The sequence below is a fragment of the Notamacropus eugenii genome, chromosome 4, assembly GCF_028372415.1.
Source record: "Notamacropus eugenii isolate mMacEug1 chromosome 4, mMacEug1.pri_v2, whole genome shotgun sequence".
NCBI lineage: Eukaryota > Metazoa > Chordata > Mammalia > Diprotodontia > Macropodidae > Notamacropus > Notamacropus eugenii.
The window spans coordinates 33,303,232-33,315,484 of NC_092875.1; the positions used below are offsets into that span (position 1 = coordinate 33,303,232).

At 42.5% G+C, this 12,253-nt stretch overlaps 1 protein-coding gene across 2 annotated transcripts in view; it reads right to left on the reverse strand.

The window, feature by feature from the left end:
• Nucleotides 1-12,253, reverse strand: part of RPH3A (rabphilin 3A) — a 171,173-nt gene that overhangs the window by 34,438 nt on the left and 124,482 nt on the right. For both annotated transcript variants that reach the window (XM_072600400.1, XM_072600399.1), the window contains one exon: nucleotides 7,674-7,753. In XM_072600400.1, the coding sequence (XP_072456501.1) occupies nucleotides 7,674-7,753 (80 nt within the window). The remainder of the gene's footprint in view (nucleotides 1-7,673; nucleotides 7,754-12,253) is intronic.

A 12,253-nucleotide genomic window follows, 5' to 3' on the forward strand; every position in this document is an offset into this window, starting at 1 on the left:
GAAGACAGAAACATCAAAGCTGTAACGTCTTTTAAGGAAGCCTTTCGCTCTGAGGGGCAGAGGGTGATGGAGGGATAGAGCTCTGTTCGGTAATGTCAGTAACAGAATCCAGGAAGATGAGGCCCCCTTACCCATAGATATCCACAATATTTCTCCTACGTCTCCTTTCTCCCCACTCCCACAACCACCACTGGCATCAAGGCCCCATCACCTCATATTATGTCATTTGCCATATTATAACAGACTCCAAGGAGGGCTTACTAGCCTTACTACCCTTCAGTCTATGGCCTTCCTGCTGTATCTCCCAGGAGACATGAAATCTCCTGCTTCCACACTTGGTCCCCCGCACCTGGAAAGTGTTCCCTCCATACCTCTGTCCTATCTTCTTTCAGAACTCAACTCAAGTACCACTTTCTGATAGGAGAGCCTTTGTCTTGGCTTCTCCCCTCTGTCCTCCACATCAGAAGCATCAAAATTATCTTCCAAAGTCCTAGGTCTGACCAAATCACCATTCTGCTCACAGACTTTCAGTTGCTCCCACTTGCCCCAAGGGTAAAATAAAAACTTGTAAGCTTGGCATTTGAGCGTCTCTGTAGTCTGGCTCTAACCTACCTCTGCAACCTTATTTCACATTAATCCTCTTCATGCCCTCAAAATTCCAACTGAATTAGATTGTCAACTCTTCTTGGAATTGTACCTGTTATCTTCCACCCCCACGCATTCTCAAGGCTGTTCCCACCACCACCCTGAAATTTCTTCCTTCCTTATCTCTGCCTTTTAGAATTCTTTTCTTCCTTCAAGGCTCTGCTCAGGTTTTACTTCCCCCAGAAAGCCTCCCCACCCCACCACCCCACTCCTTAGCTATCCTCACTCTTTCCCTCCTTAAATGCTCTAAGAGAACCATGCCTGGGTCTCTCCTTTGCTCCTTGAACTTCCCACTCTATGTTACTGCAGTGGGATATTAGAGACCAGTGTCCAGTGTTCATCTTCTGAGCTCCAGTAGGACTTGGCCCCTCCCCAATTTTCAAAGGAGGCAAAAGAAGAGAAGATGAATGACTTCATAAAATGAAGAATGACAGATGTGAAAAGGAGACATTGCCCCATACGCTGCTGCCACTGCTGGTGACCAATAAGCAAACTGACAGGAGAGAGAATGAAGAGACTAAAGGAAAGAGACGGCAAACTGAACTCTGAAACAGATGCCAAATGGCCACCCCATGTGGTTAAGAAACAAACTGGTAGCAATCTGTACTTTGCTGCATGTTGACTAAAGCTTTTCTAAGAGAGCACAGACTGCACCCCCGATCCTTGTTTGTTTTGCTTTCTGTTTTCCCATTTGTTTTTTAACTTAAAGAAACTGGCTTCTCTAAATTGGCTTCCCAGCCACCTCCACACCACACTGCTTGCAATTGGTCCATCATTCTTATCTCCCTCCCCCCCCAACTGGAACCTTGGACTTGTGATGCCAGGCTCTGATAGGGAAGCTTTAGTCTTATCTTACTTAGAACCTACAACCAGGCCTCCATACCACTCCAGGAGTCTCACAACATAATGTATACCACCCCACCTTCAGTTCTTCTTCATGAATTCCCTTCCCTTCCCTTCCCTTCCATTAGAATGGAAACTCCTGGAGGGAGGAAATATCTTACTTGCCTATATTTGTACTCCCAGCACATACATAGTATGTGCTTAATAAAGTTTCTATCTATCTATCTATCTATCTATCTATCTATCTATCTATCTATCTATCATGTCATGGTCACTCATTTTAATGATATTGATTTTGTGTGTGTGTGTGTGTGTGTGTGTGTGTGTGTGTCCCTTTGGGGGTTAAATAAAGCCAAGAGGGAGGAGGATGAATAGTGATGTGTATCAAAGATTTTATGCTGAAATATTTTTGACAGAAAAAACAGAGAGAGGCCCTCATAATTGCTGAGGGCACCAACTGAGGGCTCAAGATGAACAAAAGAGATTTCACTGATTTATACTTATATAACCTCCCAAAGCAGAAAACACACAAACCTGGATCCTTTTAGGCAAAAGAGCCCAAGCCAAGCAGCAAGCTAAAGACTGTCCATTTTCCCCTCCCTCCCCACCTGTCCCTTGGTTTCATCAAGAGGCATGTTTCAATGAGAAATTCAAACCCTACAGGTCCTGGTGGAGAGATGTTAACTATAGAGAAAGCCATTCCACTAGGGAGGAGCTGGGAACATCATCACTACCAGTTCTCCTGCTCACCTGCTTTTACCTTCTTCCCCCCATACTACCAGATGCATTCGTCCTCCTGCCAGATTATACTCATCTGTATTTACACTATGCCTCCCCAGTAGAAAACAAGCTCTTGAGGGTAAGGAAGGATTCACTTTTTAAATTTGTGTGCCCAGAGATTAGCTCACAGGACTCAGCACACAGCACACAGCTTAACTAATGTTGAATTACTGAATCAAACCAAAAAGAGGTAGGGGAAGGAGGAAACTTCATATCATTTCACAGGATTAAAAACATTCTGCTACTGCGAGAGGCTTCTGGGATAATAGCCTCATCAATCTAGAGCTTGAAAGAACCTTATCATGTTACTATGAGAAACTTACAACTCATCAATCTAGAACCTGAAGAAACTCCAGAAACCATCATCTAGTCTACCTCTCTCATTTTACAGATGAAGAAACTGAGTCACAAAGAGGTTCAGTCAACCAATGAACAAGCATTTAAGTGCGGACTCCTCTTCATTCAAGTGCCTTCTCTCTCAATTATTTCCCATTTATCCTGTATATAGCTTGCTTCCTATATATTTGTTTGCATGTTATCTCCCCCACTAGACTAAACTCCTTGAGAACAGGATTGTCTTTTGCATCTTTTTGTTTTCCCAGAACTTAGCAAGGAGCCTGGCATATAGTCGGTGCTTAATAAATGTTTATTGAATTATATTAAACCCCAGCTGCAGCCAGATGTCATACACAGAGATGTGAAAACCAGATGTTCATCTTACCCACACTAGAAAGCTACCAACAACCCAAAGGTATCTCAAAGTCAAGAACAGAAAAGCAGCTGGTGCAGACTAGAAAAGAAAGCCCGCCAAGTCTTAGTTAACATCATTCTCTGATGAAAACTGAGAGCTGTCTGGATGTGATCAGGACACAGGTTTGAGCCTTGAGTCTCTTGGGGCCAATGTGGAGGGCAGAGCCCCCCACTCCCATGCTTCTTGACCTTCCTGACCCCTCAGGAGTCCAAGTTAATTAACCGGACTGTTATTGTGCCCAGGGAGATACAACCAGCTCAGAGGTTGGCAGGTTCAATCAGCAGATCCAGCTCCCAGGCTGACACCATGGAGAAATAATTGTAGCAAATCCGTCATTCAGAAGTAGGGAGGCTAATTACAGTCTCTGCTAAACTCTTTTCCAACGGTCTTAACAGAGCTGAGTTAGCTGAGCTGGATATCACTTGCTTCAGGTTCTCCCAGGCTCATGCCAGGGGCGCCCAGGCTAAGTTAAGCCTTCCTGCTCTGACACTGAGCAGCCCAGCATCTCTTTCTCCCAACATATCCCCTGGAGAAATACTCCCACAAAGTAATTCAATTTGGTCATTCGCTGCCAGGGCCGTCAAATTCCCATCATGTCACCAAGCTGCCTTCAGGTGGGAAATGAGAGGAGAGATAACAGGACCAGCTACTTATTAACCCCGTCTATAAGCTACAGACCCATCACTTCCTCCAGAGAAACTTAATGAGGGAGGCGGTGTGGCATAAGGGAAAGAGCCACGAGCTAGATGAGGGGCAAAAGAATTGGCTTGTATGGGTGGGGAGGGAGGAAGGAAGAGAAGTTGGAATTCAAAGTATTAGGAACGAATGTTGAGAATTGTTTTTGTATACAACTGGGAAATAAGAAATACAGTAATGAGGTATAGAAATCTATCTTGCCCTACAAGAAAAGAGAGAAGATGGGGATAAGGGAAGGGAGGGGTGTGATAGAAGGGAGGGCATATTGAGGGAAGGGGTCATCAGAATGCAAGGCATTGTGGGGTGGGGGGAGGGGAGAGATGAGGAGAAAATTTGGAACTCAAAATTTTGTGGAAATGAATATTGAAAACTAAAAATAAATAAATAAATATTAGAAAAAAAAATTACTTCTAGCTACTGTTTGCAGTTACCTAATCATGTGAAAAGAGGCAAACCAAAAGACTTCTCTCCAAGCTTCAGTTTCCTTAGCTGTAAAATGCCAATATCACCTGCCCTGTCTACCTCACTGTGTTGTGAAGAAAGTCCTTTAGAAACCAACCAGCATCCTCTTATGTAAGTTACAAACACTGCTAACAATTATGAGAGTTAGCACTTATATATCACCTTAAGGTTTGCAAAGCTTTACATACTATGTCTCATTTGATTCTCAAAACAACCCTGGTAGGGAGGTGCTATTGTTATCCTTATTTTACAGATGAGGAAACTGAGTCAGATCACATTGAAATGACTTGCTCAGGGTCACACAGTTAGGGAATGTCTGAGTCAGGATTTGAATTCGGATCTTCCTGAGTCCAAGTTCAGTGATCTAATTAGTATATCACTAAGTTGCCTCCAGGCAAGCTCCTGCTCTATTGATCATTTATTGGTTTTTAAAAAGTGTTTGGCAACCAGAGGAGAGTAGCCAGGATGGCAAAGGGTCTCCAGTGCATGGCATATGGGGCTGATATAAGGAAGATGGATGTTTAACCTAGAGAAAGAAGTCTCAGGAGACATACTAGCTGTCTTCAAGTAATTGAAGGACTGTCAGGGGGAAGAAGGATTCCATTTGTTCAGTTTGGTTCCAGAGGGCAGAACTAGAAACAGGATGTGGAAATTGCCAAGACACCAATTTAGAATTGATTTCAGGAACAACTTCCTTACAATTACAAGCAGTGGGAGTCAGCTCCTGCTGGTCTATGAGAGCAGATGGTTAAATTTTTAGTGTGAGCCCTTATATCTCAGAAAACACTTCAGATCAGGGCTTGATTTATTGTGGTTTTGATTGTCTAAATATAAGAAAGTCATGGAGAAAATTTAATAATGCAGATTAAACTTCAAAGTAGGTCACACAGCTAGTAAGTGTCTGAGGCAGGATTTGAATTCAGGTCTTCTTGACTCCAGCTCCACTGTTCTATCCACTGTACTACCTAGAAACTTTCCATTCCATATAGTCTGGTGACTATGAGCATGGTGATATTTATTTAAACTGTTGTTGTTTTCACTGAATCGTGTCTGATTCTTTGTGATCCCATTTTGGGTTTTCTTTGCAAAGGACACTGAAGTGATTTGTTATTTCCTTCTCCAGCTCATTATACATATGAGGAAACTAAGGCAAATAGGGTTAAGTGACTTGCCCAGGGTCTAACATCTACTAAGTGTCTGAGTATTTGCATCTTCCTGACTCCAGGCCCGGTGCTGTAACCACTGTTATCATTTAGCTGTCCCTATTTTTAAAAAGTGTTCCTAAAAGTTCATGGCTATGTGGAATAGTTCTCTGGAAGACAGAACATGAGGAGAATTTGGCTATACAAAAACAAAAAAAATAAATAAATATTTTAGGGGAAAAAAAAGTTCATGGCTCAATGTTATGTCCAGGTAGTTGTGAGCAACATTTCTATTTGTAAAGCTCTTCCAGTCCCTGTATAATTTAAGTGTTGAATTATTAAGGATATTTGAGTATTTGTCTTTGTTGTATATCTATCATCTCTTACTTTTGTGCTTTTCTGGTATAGAATTCTAGCCACCTGATCATGTCTTTCTACATGACCTTTTCATGCTTATTTTTTTTAGTCTGCTGGGATACAGGCACACTTACAACCATTTCATTGAATGATCATCATAGTTCAATAAATTCAGGCTTTTAAAAGAAAACCTTTTTGTAATTTCTGGCAGCAATGATCTGATCCTGATTCACTCTGATAAACCTTTCTATTTCTGTAAATAAATCTACCATTTGATGCTTTGCTGTCAATACAGCTCATTAGTATAACATGATGGAGTTAGTTGGCTGAGTTCACGAGGATGTTGCCCCCTGGAGGCCCTTTTGATTCCACTCGAGGGAAGGAATTGACTACTACCTTTCTTTGCATCCCCAGTGTATAACACAGTACAGCCTGGTACACAGTAGGTGCTTAATAAATATTTGTTGACTGATTGACATTTGACAAACCCAGTAGCATATACCTGCCACTTTGTGAAGTGACGTCTGTTGCTGCATAAATATTTCTGCAAATTTTTACATTGCATATTGTATACTCCAAGCTCATGTATCAATGCTCTTCCTTCCTTTTGACCAGCAAGTGTTCATCTTTCTGTAGCTGCCTTGGGATTTTTTTCCACTAACATTTTAAGGGTTTGAGTCTGGATACCTTCTAAATTCATGGTCTATTTTACCATGCAGTAGGTATATGGTAAGACTGGTATGATGATACAGTGCAGGTTGCATCCCATCCACACCTTCTCATCCTGTGTACCTCTAGTTAGTGTCTTCCCATGTCCTGCCTTCCACTGAGGGCCCATCTAATATGCTGGGGATCTTCCTTTTCATCCTCTGACATCATGTGGGTGTCAATGTGGCACATGCAATGCCCATTGATCATTTTTAACTTTTGCTATTTGACTAACCCACCTCCCTTTCTAGTTATACACTTATTCAATAATACCTTTTATAAGGGTAGCAGCAGATGGAGTGCAAATGTAGCCTCAGATACTTACTAGCTGTATAACCCTGAGCAACTCACTTAACCTTGTTTGCCTCAGTTCCTTCAACTGTAAAATAAGCTGGAGCAGGAATTGGCAAACCACTCCAGTACCTTTGCCAAGAAAACGCTAAATGGGGTCACGGAGAGTTGGACACAACTGAAAAAAAAATGACTAAAGAACAAAAAATATATTGTAGTTTAGTCATGTCCATGTGTTTCTCCATTGTCCTCTGGCTGGCCTGATGTTTTAATTCTTAGGAAACTGAGCATTCCATCATCCTGAATAGATTCCATTATGAAGAATCAACATAAGCATATGTCCAAGAATCACAAGATGGGAAGGCATGGACTGACGATGATGATGATGGTGATGATGATGATATGATGATGGTGGCGGTGGTGGTGGTGATAAGGATAAAAATGATCACAAGAGGAAGAAAGAGAGGGAGAAAAAGAGGAAGAAGACAGAAGAAGAACTAGCATTTATGTAGCACTTTGAGATTTGCAAAGTGCTTTACATATGGATCTATAGATAGCAATCTGTCTCCTAGCGGAGAATATCCAACTGGGTGAAGTCATAGATCCATTCAAATATAGAAACTGATCAACTAACTGATTCACAAACATAGATTCAGCACCAGTGCTGTACCCGGCACTGTGCTTAGTGCTAAGGCTAAACTAAACTAAAACTAAACAGTTCCTGCCCTCCAGGTATTCCTTTTGAGTATAGGTCAGATTAGATCAAATGACTGCTGAGCTCCCTTCTAGCTCTCCTCAGCTGATTCCATGATTCCGTGAGCTCACCTTCTATCAGAGGAAACAATATATTGAAATGGATACAAAATATACAAAAAGGAAATACACAATAAACACAAGGTATATGATGAAAAGGAAGAGAAACTTTAGTCCCTGTAGCTTCAGACCCCTGCTTACCCAGCACCACCTCGGAGTTCAGTGAGGTGGGAGGAGCAGCTTACCTTGGCCTTGATGATGGTGCATTGCAAGGAGCTGTTGCTCTGATCATAAAGAAGGCTGAACTCCAAAGCTCCCAGGGTAGCTGATGAGGAGGAAGAGATAAGAATCAGAAAAGAAACAACCAACCCAGGGCAGAAGAAAAAGGAGCCAGACCCATCCAAGTACCAATTCCATTTTGACATTCTGGATCACAAACATAATCAAGTTAACACATTGGCAAACAGCCTCCTTGGTCCTGTGGGGCTTAAGGAAGAAGGAAGGGGATCTGAAACATGTATATGAATGACATTTGTTTGGGTAAGGCTGTGAGGTTGGATAGAAACACAGGTCAAAGAGTGCTTGATCTGAAGAGTAATGTTCAGGGTCTGAATCTCAGTTCTGCTACTTAGTGCCTATATGACTTTGGACTTACCCTCTCTGGGCCTCCGTTTACTTATAAACTAGATGGCTGTAAGGTCTCTTCTACCTCTAAATCCCATGGCAGCTACTATAGCAATTCATCAATAAAAATCTATAAAGCACCTGCTATGTGCCAAGCATTGTGCTAAGTGCTATACATATTTACCTTGGGGCAGCTAGGTGGTGCAGTGGATAGAGCACCAGTGCAGGAGTCAGGAGGACCTGACTCAAATCTCACCTCAGACACTTGACACTCACTAACTGTGTGACCTTGGGCAAGTCACTTAACCCCAATTGCCTCATCCTGGGTCATCTCCGGCCATTCTGATGAATATCTGGTCACGGGATTCCGATGGCTCTGGAGGAGAAGTGAGGCTGGTGACCTGCACAGCCCTCCCTCACTCAAAACAAAGTCAAGTGCAAGTCATGTCCTCATTTCTCTGATGGCATGGTCTTTGGCAACGAAGGACAAACACACACACACGTATTTACCCTATAAAAAACAGTCTCAGCTTCTCCTGTGGGTCCCAGATTCTGGCTTGCCTCAAGAGTAAGAGTGTGAAAATAATAACTGACATTTCTATAGCACTTTATTTAGACTGTTTCATTTGATTCTCACAGTAACCATATACAGTAAGTGCCATAGCATGGCTATGCCCATTTTCTTGTTGTTCAGTAGTTTTCAGATCTGACCAACTCTTCATAAACCATTTGGGGTTTTCTTGGCAAAGATACTGGACTGGTTTGCCATTTTCTTTTGCAACTCATTTTACAGATGAGAAAATTGAGGCAAACAGGGGTAAATGACTTTCCCAAGATCACACAGCTAGTAAGTGTCTGAGGCCAGATCTAAAGATGAGTCTGCCTCACTCTAGGCCCAGAACTCTATTTGTTACAATACCCAACTGCCCTTATTCCCATTTTATAGATGTGGAAACAGGTTCAGAGACAGAAGTGATTTACCCAGAATCACACAGCTAGTAAGGCTTAGAGGCAGGAATTGAACCCAAGTCTTCCTGCTGCCAAGTCCAGCCCTCTGGTTCTGGCTGTGAAACCTTGGGGAGCTCCTTTCCCCTCTCCAAAGTCTCAGTTTCTGCATCAATAAAATGGAGAAAATAATCTCTATCCTACATAATCTCCCAGAATTCTGAGTTTCAAACAGATACAAAAGTGCTCTGTAAAGTGCAAAGTTGTAACAATATTAAGGCCCTGCTCAAGACTCACCTTCTTCCAGAAAACCCTACTTAACTCTAGTTAATGAGATTTTTTTTACTTTCTTTGATGTCCTCTTCCACTGACACATAGAGTCTGTATTTTGCCATCTTGCCACAGACGTGCTGGCATTTCTACGATACTTTAAACCATAGAATCACCAAGCATTCATTGTCCTAGGAACTAGAGATACAAGGGAAAAACCAAGCATTGTTCTCCCAATTGGTGACTGCCTCTTGGGAATCTTGGGAATCTTATTTTAGGACTGACCCAAACATGCCTCCCTTCACTCCTCTCCCTCAGGCCAGCTTCTTTACAGCCTCCTCATTCTGGAACCACAAACCATGATCAAATCAACTTCTGTGTTGTTCTTGGATGGGACGGGTCAATCTATACTCTAGAGGGCCCATTCCGAATCCCAGGAACTTTCTGGACCAAAGTGCTACTCCTGGACCATTACCTTCCTAGGTGTGTCCATGTTTCCCCATGAGAATCGCTAACATTTGTACAGCACTTTATAAATATTACTCATTTCATCCTCACAACTACCCTGGGAAGTGGGTGTTATTATTATCCCATGTTACTGAGGCAATTAACCAATCAGTAAATAGTTATTAATCACCTACTTTACGCCAAGCACTGTGCCAAACCCTGGGGATACAAAAAGAAGCCAAAGACAGTCTACCTTTACGGCATTTATACTCTAAGGTAGAGACAGTGGCTAAGTGATTTGCCTATGGTCACATAGTAAGTGCTAAAGGCTACGCTTGAATTCAGCTTAGACAAGACTGAAAAAGAAGACTTTACTATCTGGAATGGTCTTTTGTTTAATCAATGTTTGGTAGAAAGGGGATAAGTCAGTAGATGTAAGTTTAAGGCATCTTTCCTCCTGTAATGGATAGTGACCAGGGACACTAGTGGCTTCTGTTCTGAACCAATCAGATCAGCAGTATTTACAAGGGCAGAAAGATACCACCTTAATTCAAGACTCCTCTTTCAGGAGAGAGAGGCCAGTGGCCAGTCTCATGGCCTATTCTGTTCCTCTCAAAGTAGAGATCATAGTCTCCCTTAGAGAGGTGCGGGCAAGAGGTTGGAAGTATCTATTCAAGCCTCCCACCACATTTAGTCAGTCCATGTGGACACACATATCTTACACAGGTAGTACACACCTCATACATCAATGAAGAACCTAAAGCTCAGAGACCTTAAGTGATTTGCCCACAGTTACACCACTAATGTTGGAGGGGATTCAAACACAGGCTTCTGATTCAAAGATCCATGTACTTTCTCCTCTAGCATACTGCTCCTCTATTCTCAATGATAAAAATATACCACTTACAACTAGTTGTTCTCAGACTATATGGGGTATTTAAATCTCTGAAGGTTGTAGAAAACTAGAAAATTCAACAACAGATTTTTAAAATATCATTTTTCCACAATCGTGAAGGAAAAATGAGAAAGTCTTCAGGAAAAAAAAAATCTCTTTCCCCCTCTTGAACCTTCACATCTCTACCATTCATTAATTTGTTAGACATGGATTAAGCACCTACTGTATGACTAGCACTGTACTAGGTGCTGGGGAGATAGAGACAAAAATGCTATCCTGAGGATGAGCTATTCTGATGAATGGGCAAGCACCTAACCACTCGATGTAGCCAACTCCAGACCCTGAGGCTTTACCTCTTAGCTAGCTAGCCACAAATTCATCCATGCAGTACATGTACTATTCTTTCCACCCTCAACCTGGGAGCAAGTATCAAACCAGTACTGGAAAGAGCCTGACAATCAACTCTCTATGACTCCACATGCAATGTTTGGGATAGCCTACACCAAAGAACCCTTCTCTAGCCATCACTTTCCACTTGTCTACTCACCACCCACCACCCACAGTCATAAGAATGTAAACTCCTTAAAGGCAGGGACTGTCTCAACAATGTCTAGCATACAGTAGGTGTATAATTGCATTTTCATTCATTCATAAGTCAGTTTTTTCCTTCCTTCCTTCTTCCTTCTCTCCCTCTCTTTTTCTATACCTTTTCCCTTTTTCCTTTCCTTTCCTCTTTTCCCTTTACTTTCTCCCTCCCTGCTTCCTTTTTTTCCTTTCTTCCTCCCTCCTTCCCTCCCTTCTCTACCCTGCCTTTTCCCTTCCTTCCTCCTTCCCACTGAAGCAAAACCAGGACTCGGTTTTCTGATTCTTCCTTTAAAGGCTGTGAGAAATTTTCCCAGAGAAGCCTCCACCCTGGGAAAGCTGAATAATTCATCATCTCCAAAGCTAGACTTTTTTTGGCCAGTCTATTATTCACAGTTGAGAAGTCACCGAGTCACTGCCTGGGCATCATGCCCTGTTCCATTACTTATTTAGCAGCCATTAGAAGCACTTAGTTCTGAGAATGTGGAAGGCGTCTTGCTGGATGCTGGATGGAGGCTCCTGTCCCTTCAATAAGATGATGCCCTCTCTTCTGCCCTGAAGAACATGGGAGGCCTTTATCAAGTCCCCACCCCACCCCAGACATGGCTGCCCATTGAGGCCTATGAGCTCAGAGCCAAGCCAACTCATACAAGTACACTCCCACCCACACAACATGTGTATTTCTGTGCTCTCTCTGTCTTTGGGAAAAATACACATATACAATGTACTTCTACCTATTGTCTATGCTGTGTGGTCAGTTCAGTTGTGTTCCAGTTGTGTCCCCACATGATCCCATTTGGGGTTTTCTTGGCAAAGATATTGGACTGGTTTGCCATTGACTTCTCCAGCTCATTTTGCACATCAGGAAACTGAGGCAAAAAGGGTTAAGTGACTTACCCAGGGTCACACAGCTAGCAAAGCATCTGCGGTCACATTTGAACTCAGGAAAACGAACCTTCCTCACTCCCAGACCCCGTGCTCTATGCACTATGGCACCACCTAGCTGACCTATATTATCTACATCTATGTTCTTTCCCTCTCTACCTCCCTTGTCTTTTTCTG